This window comes from Sinohyriopsis cumingii, chromosome 15, assembly GCF_028554795.1.
Source record: "Sinohyriopsis cumingii isolate HCF-2022 chromosome 15, ASM2855479v2, whole genome shotgun sequence".
Classification (NCBI taxonomy): domain Eukaryota; kingdom Metazoa; phylum Mollusca; class Bivalvia; order Unionida; family Unionidae; genus Sinohyriopsis; species Sinohyriopsis cumingii.
The window spans coordinates 148,962,656-148,971,322 of NC_142975.1; the positions used below are offsets into that span (position 1 = coordinate 148,962,656).

Here is an 8,667-nt window from a genome sequence, read left to right on the forward strand (position 1 = left end):
AGCTCTGTAATATCTTTGATGGTTTGGTCTGTCAGATCTGTAATATCTTTGATGGTTTGGTCTTTCAGATCTGTAATATCTTTAATGGTTTGGTCCTTCAGCACTGTAATATCTTTAATGGTTTGGTCTTTCAGATTTGTAATATCTTTGATGGTTTGGTCCTTCAGATCTCTAATATCTTTGATGGTTTGGTCTTTCAGATCTCTAATATCTTTGATGGTTTGGTCTTTCAGATCTGTAATATCTTTGATGGTTTGGTCTTTCAAATCTGTAATATCTATGATGGTTTGGTCCTTCAGATCTGTAATATCTTTGTTGGTTTGGTCCTTCAAATCTGTAATATCTTTGATGGTTTGTTTCTTCAGATCTGCATATCATAAAATCATAAGTTCTTTTCATACACATACTCATATTTTCGTCCACTGTTTCTGACATTCTCTTTTTTGATAATCTCTGTTAAATCACATTATTTCTGCAACCTTGCAAATGTAATAGTCATAAATGTTATCTTGTTGTGAAGGTCAGAAATTTATTGACTAAAATCATTCAAAAGCATTATAATCTCTTGATCATTATGTATTTTGGTATTTAAATATCTCTGTAATTCTTCAAAGCTGAGATTGTAAAGTGCACCAGTTGTCCTGATTTTGTTGTCCATTTTCTATCCATGTTCTTGTCCAAAGCATTTATCTCACTGTTTATCCTCTGCACAATTTGCTGTAAAGAATTATAACCATGGCTAGTATATCACTCACCATTTCTGCTGTTATCATCAATCAGTTTTGCAGATTTGAGATTTTATTAGCTTTCATTATTACTCTGTTAAATAACAGTTACTTTATTGTCTGCATTTTTTCTCAATGTCTTAATTACTTCAAACTACGTTTTGTGAACCCAAGTATCATCTGCTACATTAGTAATATGGTTCAAGGCTGGCCCAACCAAATCAGCAAACTAGGTGGTCACCAGGCTTTAAGTGGCACCTAATTAAATGAAAAAAATTTTTCTTGGGGGTTGGGGTGTACAAATAAAGTTGATTGATTTAAGTTGATGTCATTTATCTGCTTATTACATTTGTAATAAATGACTTATAACAATGACTGCATTGTCTTAATTTACCATAATGCATTTAACTGCATGATATGTTTGTATTCCCTGTAATTTTTACATGTATTATGGCAACACCATCAAGCAAACATAGACAAATAGAGATAACAGCTTGCATAAAAAGCAAATATTTTCTAGCAAAATCACATTAAACTAATATTTACATGTTAGTACAAGTGCATGTTATAATAAAGTGAAATAAACACAAGTCAACAGATGTAATCATTATTTTATTTCAACCCTTACAGTGCATTTATAGCTAGAAAATACATGTACATGAAAAGTACATGTATTCTGCATGACATCATAAAATACAAATGTGCATGATTCACTTATCCAGAAAACTCATTAATCTGGACATATTTACTAGGAACAAAAGTGTTTGGATTAATAAGGTTCCACTCTGTGTGTGTGCGCAAGTGTATGTGTGTTTGAATACGTGAGAAATACACCCTTTACCTTGTAGCTGTCACTTGTTTTATGGTCTCTGTAGATGTTGTGATACGTACAATTTTTAGGCTATATTTTGTACTGTTGTATTTTACAACTTCTCCTTCAGTGATGTTAGACCATATTTTTTAAATTTTTGTCTTAAATACACAAATGTAATCTTCATGGACCATTGATACTCATTTACTTTGCAGAAAACATGCACAAGAAAGGCTTCACCAATGGTACAAACTTATATGTGGCAACAATTTTCTCAGATAAATGTTCATTTGCTACTGGGTGGTCACTTATGAATTGACCTAAAGAAACTGAAAATGTCAGCTTTACAACCTCTTCAAAACCCATGCTTCGTGGCGGACCAATTGTCTTTTTTACCTTATCCAAAAGCATGATATAGACAATAGTAAAAGAAGGGCTCGATTTTTTAAAGTCTACAATTTTTCTCAACTTATTGCCAAAACAGTTAATGCATTTAGCAATGCACATTTGAATTTACATTACTCTGTTTGAATGGTGTCAACACTTTTGTCAAGTAGAATTCCATCTTCAGTCTGGTAGTCAACCAAGTGAAAATAGAATGATTAGCTGCACAATTTCTTCAATGATCATTTGATGGTGGACTGACTGACATCAAACCAAATATTTATGTATCTCTGAGAGCATATTTATTTGCCTCATGGAAACCAAATAAAATGCAGTTTCTTTTTTTGTTTGTGTTTCACTGGAAATTTGTCTGTGTAGAAGCTGGTATATTTTAAAGCTGAAACAATGAAGCATTTCTAGTAATGCATTATATGTTGGCAATGTCTTGTCATACTACTGTGCTTTGGTTGATTGTTCATTTTTAACTTCAAAAGCATTTAAAAGAGGGATCCTTAAGACAATGTAAATTAACTTTAATTTTCAACTATATGAACAATAAGCCAAAGAAAACTACACCATCTCCTAAATAATACTAGACTGTGGTGTTTAAACTTTGTTTCATTTATTTCATGTAGCATACTATCATTATTTTGTAAATGTGTAGACTCTTGCACCTTTTTTAAATTGCCAGTTTTGGCTTTAATTAATTCATACGAATGTTTACCAAGCTGTCTTCCAATTCAACTCCAGGTGTGATCTTTGAACTCAGCTCTTTGATAACTCTGTTTTCATCTTCCCTTTCTTCTTTTTTTCTTCCATTTATTGTAATGAAATTTTGAAGACATAAATAAAAATGTTGTGAATGGCACATTATATGCTGGCCAAATGTTTAATAGATCCTAAATCAAAATCCTTCTTCCATAATTCATAACTCAACTGCATGCCTGCAACAAACTTAAGTCAAGACACATGGTCCAGACCTAAAGTTTTCATGCAAAAAAATTTCTTTCTGTAACAGTGATCTTGAAATCTGACCCTTAGAGCCTAAAATGACCGTACTTCTTTCTACTGTCCATTGCAAGTCATCTGCAACTTTATTGAAGGTATATGGTCAATAGTTGAAACTTCTGCATGGAAACCAATGTCTTACATCAGGCACAATGACCATGACCTAATAAAATCAATGGGTTTCTCACTTACCCAAAAAACGACATTCACAGAAGTTGGGGCATATCTGTGAGGTAAAACTAATGTTAGTGTGCTATGCAGAAACCATTCTGACCTCCTGACCAAGTTTTGCAGTTGCACTAATAAATGTGCATCATACACTATTATAATACCAACAGGCCTCTATTAAACTCAAAGAGAAACTGTAGGAGCAAAGTTTTTGCATCTTCAGGTGACAACCATAATATTTACAAAACTTCATTGCTATCCATCAAAAACTGTGCTAATAAGAGCAAGTTAAAAGATGGATGGAGAGACAGACAGGTGGACAGATGAAAGGACATAAGGATTTGCTATATGTCCCCAATTTTTTATGTGTGGGTCCATATTCCTGTTAGTGGTAGCCAAAATCAGTAATTGGCTTCTGATTTTCACAAATGGCCATTCAATTTTTTATTAAATATTGATATTTGGCTATATATTTTTTCCCTTCTTTTTCTATTGAAAAATAAATACATGTTTATAAATGACAAACAAAATTTAGACTTTTTGTGACTACCACTGGAACATATCTATTTTTAACCCAACATAACAAATACATGTCATCAATTTGTGAAGGCCTGTTGTGAGAAAGCATACTACACAATATGCATTTCCCAAAAAAGATGAGGAAATTTCTCTTCATGACTTTTATTCATAATAACAGGTACTTTCAATGTCATTTGACACAGCAGGGATTAACAACTTAACTAATATAAACAGATAAATATCTACTTCTTTTCTTGGGGTTTGTTCCCTTCTTTATTGATGGGAGCCTCTTCGCCATCCTGAAGTTGTCGATATTTGGGGAAAGTCTCCCATGGCGAGCTGCATTCAAACTTGCGGAACTCCTGGGCAAGTTCTAATGGCTCAACAACCACTCTTTTAGCTTCATCATCATATCGTACCTAAAACAAAAGAACATTGAACAAGGCTGAAAACTAGGGTGAAGTGAAATATTATGTCTCATCTGCTATATTGCTGCAGCATCCAAAAACCTAAAAAATGTAAATACTTCAAACAAATGTTCTCATCAACTTTCATAACTCAACAAGCAACAGGGGCCCCCGAGTGGCCGAGTGGTCTAAAGCGTTCTCCGTCACGGATCACTGCCATCTCACCTCTGTCTGCATGGGTTCGAGTCTCGGGATCGGCCAATGTGGATATGTGAGAAAGCTTGCCGGTAGCTTCTCGTGGGTCAGTGGTTCTTTCCGGGGTTTTCCCTGGTTCTTCCTCCACCATTAATACCGGCCGCCATGTATAGCCTATCTTGTGCTGAAAAATGGCGTTAAACCCCATAACAACAACAACAACAATAACAACAACAAGCAACAGCTTCAGAGGCATAGACAAAATGAAAACTTACAATAATTACTGGGCCTGAAAAGAAGTTCACGGTGACCTGCTTCACAAAAAGAAATGCATCTGTCCCATTTCAAGACTACACACAATTTGAGAGAAATGACTGCCATAAGAAAAGTGTTACTTGTATCTGACCCATGATTCACAGATGGAACAACAATAGCTAGCACATCTCAAACTAGCCTTTAATACAAATGCATGTGTATGATAATATCTTTGAGCACAAATTCTGGAATCCTATAGGAAAAGTGCACATCATGGAGAGCGTGCTATTTATGTAAGTGTGCTTTTAATTTATGAAACACCTTTGAACACGAAAAAGAATACTATGGCTGATTTGATATATACAATCAAGTAACCATTACAAATGCTGATATTTATTGCTTGAAACCAAATTTACAATGGTCTAAAAATAATTCACAAGGCCTAGAAAGGGCACTAGAAAAAGTTCATTTACACTGCATTTCTTGAATTAATCCAATATAATAAGAAATGAAAACTGTCAGCTATTCTTTCAGATTCAAGCAAAACATGATTTAATGCAATAATTTACCTTCCTCAATAATGTGTATTAGCAGGCATAAATCGCTAAAAACTTTGTGAAAAATAAATAGGATGCAGAAGAATCAGTCTTAATACTACATCTGTGAAAAATGCACACCCTAAACTGACCAAATATCATCATTCTATGACAGGCAGAAACTGTTACCTCAACATATCCTGTAAGGGGGAAATCCTTTCTAAAGGGGTGACCTTCAAATCCATAGTCTGTCAGGATGCGCCGAAGATCAGGATGATTAGCAAAGAATACACCAAACATGTCCCAGATCTGTGAGAAAAAAAATCAGTTCTAAAGCTGTAGATATCAAGTACTGATTTGCAAAAGTAATAAGTCAAAAGAAGACTAAATTCCTTATCTTCTCCTAAATGAAATTTCTGCAATGAGAAGACAGATGGCCTAAGTTTTGAAAAAAGGTTATTTGGTGAGAATGGGCTCATCACTGATTCAAGGTTAATTACATGAAAATGTAGCAAAAGTAGGAGACTGATTCATCATTAAGCTTGGGCTTTGCATCAGAAAATTGTGGTGTCTACCCATCTGTTGGTACAAATGGATGAACAGACAAATATGCAGGAAAAATAAAAAAAATTCTCAAACATAAATTTTTAAAAGAAAATCTCTTTAAAAAATGTATCATATCATTAAATTATAAAGAATAATTATGGAGACAATAAGGTTCTACTTCAGTGCCATTATAGCACAATTTTTTAATTAAAGAACGATTTAAATTCGAAGATTAAATCAGTTAAGCACATGTGGAAGACAAGTTCATTTTTGTTCCATATTCCAGTTAGATATATTCTCTTTGTAATCAAACTAGAACAGTACAAAGAAACTTAGAGGATACTAATGCATCACCTGACATATTTAAAGTGAAAGAAATTAGGCCACAACTGCCCACTGAGTTACATCCCCTCAATTACCATCAATAAAAAATAGGTATAATGTTGTTTAACAAAAAGTCTGCTAAGAGCCAATGAAGTGGGAATTATAGGTTAAAATGAAATAGTTGAGGGTTCGGTCACTGTGCTATACATTCCTGAACATGCAGCTATTAACAAAATTCTTTATTTTGCCATGGCCAGTAATGGAGCTTGACTCTTCTTCCAAATATGAATCCCCTGAACTGTATTTTTTCTTTGTAAACACAGCAAAATGTTACTTATCTGGACCCATCTGGAGAGAAAGATTTTGTCCGGATAACTGGCCATCTTGATGACTTAGTTTTGGTATAAAATTGTAGAACTGAATGTCTGGATTAAATGGGTCCAATAATTCAAGTTGATTTTATATGTAGTAAATATTAATGTTTTTTAAGAGCATGATGGATTGATGACATGTTTGTGATGTACAGTCATGTTATGTGTGGTCTTGTGAACACAAATGTCTAAGGTTTTCATCAAGGTTCACACAGTAGACAAGGATTCTATTCACATCTGCACTCTGATAGGTGATCAACTTTCATCACCCATTAAGTCACCATTAATAGTCAACTGACAAATAATTATACACACTTTGACTACTGGATGCCACTGATAGGATAAGTATAACTGTTTAACCATGTATGATTAGCTTGGAATTTCGATAGGACAATTGCATACTGTCAAAGCAGTAATGTGACAATTGTGTGTTCTGGCACCTGAAACTAGCCCCAAGCTTAACTTTTTGGTAGACTTAACATTGTCACATTCCAATGCAGACAAAACAAGGACATTTTCCATTCCTCAGAAAAATCAGGCTGACTCTAGATGAAACCGAGATTCAGTGAAAATACATCATCTCCTAGGTGTTAAGATCAATAATGATAAGGACTGACACAAATATAATACAGATCATGACCTCCTTTGAAATGCAAAAAATGCTTGTGGTACATATTTTTTTTTTTGAGGGTTTAACGCCATTTTTCAGCACAAGATAGGCTATACATGGCGGCCAGTATTAATGGTGGAGGAAGAACCCGGGAAAACCCCAGAAAGAACCACCGACCCATGAGAAGCTACTGGCAAGCTTTCTCACATACCTACAATAGCCGAATCTGAGACTCGAACCCACGCAGACAGAGGTGAGAAGGCAGTGATCCGTAACGGAGAACGCTTTAGACCACTCGGCCACTCAGGGCCCCTTGTGGTACATATAAAAAAGAGCATGAATGACAACAAGTTACTGTGACAAGATGATATGTGCATTTGAAACATTTAATTTGTTAAATAGTTAAAATTTGGTAGATGGCAATCCTTCTTTTAAAGTTAAAACTCCTGTCTGAATTTTGTGTGTGTGTGTTATTTGGATTTTTAACAATAGCTTTAACAATTCTGCAGTCATATCACTATGATGTCTGCAGTGAGGCAGTTTACAGTGATGTCTAGCATTGAGGCATCATGCCACAGACATGTAGCATGATGTCCCACCCAGACATATCCTGACATCAGTTTGACCAGTCCTAACACTACTACTTAATGCTGAGTACCTAGCGAGGCAGCTGTCTAACCACTAGGCCACCAGAGCGGTCGATTTTTGTAAATCTCCTGATTTCTCCTAAGCTGACTTGTCACATGTAATGTATGAAAAAAACTTGAATGATTTTCTCATTTCTTTGCCAAATCATGACAAAGAAACATAGTTCTATTTTGGCATGATACTAACAGATGCAACTACATGACATGTTTGAGGCCTTGCCAAAGACTTGTTTATTTGAAAGGCTTTATCATTCTAAATCTTTTCTTCCAGCTGTCTATCTTTACATTTATAGACCTTACCCTTTAATCAGCACCACCACAGCCATACATGCCAACCCCTGGCAAGGAAAAAGTGTAATCCAAGTGGACAAAAAGAGTAATCCGAGCAGAAAAAGAGTAATCCACATATAACATGATAAAAGTTCAATAAGCATATGTACAAAACAATTCATTTATCCCTCTGGACTTTTAACATCAATTACTGCTTCAAGTTTTCATATTTAACACTTTGAGCTTTATAAAGCAACAGACTCTCATATTGCATTTCAAAACACTTTGTACCAGCTGAGACTATAAATGTTTTGCACACCAGTAGAGTACTAAGTGCTGGGTTATTACAGAGCCTGGTTCTAAAATTTCAGTTTTACTTTTGTTAACAATGCTGAACAATCTCTCACAGTCAGCATTAGAATGGTAAAGAACCAATATTCCTTTCATAACCTGACAAAGAAGAGGAAATTTATATCTTCCAGTTATTGGGTCTTTTAGCTGGCAAGTAAGATGAAAAAAATCAACTCTGTCCCCATGAAGTACATTGTCAGGTAGAGTGCCAACTTGATACTTCAGGAGTTCTCCTTGTAATTTGTCAGCAGCCTTTCCTGCAGCATGGTGCATCATATGACAATCTGATATGAACAATGATGGAGACATTTTTCAAAATATAGAATGCAACTCCTTTATGAATTCCAGTCATCACTAATGCAGCATCAACTAAAAAACCCATACAGTTCTGCCAACATATATTTATTCAAAGCATTATCAAGCAAATAAAAAATTGTTTTCTCCAGTAGAATCTACTGCTAATTCTGGTAAATTTATGAAAGAAGAGCACTCGGACTTTGCCCTTTTCATTGTTAAAGTCTCTTAGACTGAGTACAACTA

General features: G+C 34.8%; 1 protein-coding gene across 1 annotated transcript in view; it reads right to left on the bottom strand.

The window, feature by feature from the left end:
* Positions 1 to 1,322: 1,322 nt before the first annotated feature.
* LOC149783037 (NADH dehydrogenase [ubiquinone] iron-sulfur protein 3, mitochondrial-like) overlaps positions 1,323 to 8,667 on the bottom strand; it is a 26,431-nt gene continuing 19,086 nt past the window's right edge. Inside the window, exons 5-6 of the mRNA XM_089934633.1 lie at positions 5,198 to 5,317; positions 1,323 to 4,034 (exon numbers count right to left, since the gene is read on the bottom strand). Coding sequence (XP_089790759.1) covers positions 3,858 to 4,034; positions 5,198 to 5,317 — 297 coding nt within the window. The 3' untranslated portion in view covers positions 1,323 to 3,857. The remainder of the gene's footprint in view (positions 4,035 to 5,197; positions 5,318 to 8,667) is intronic.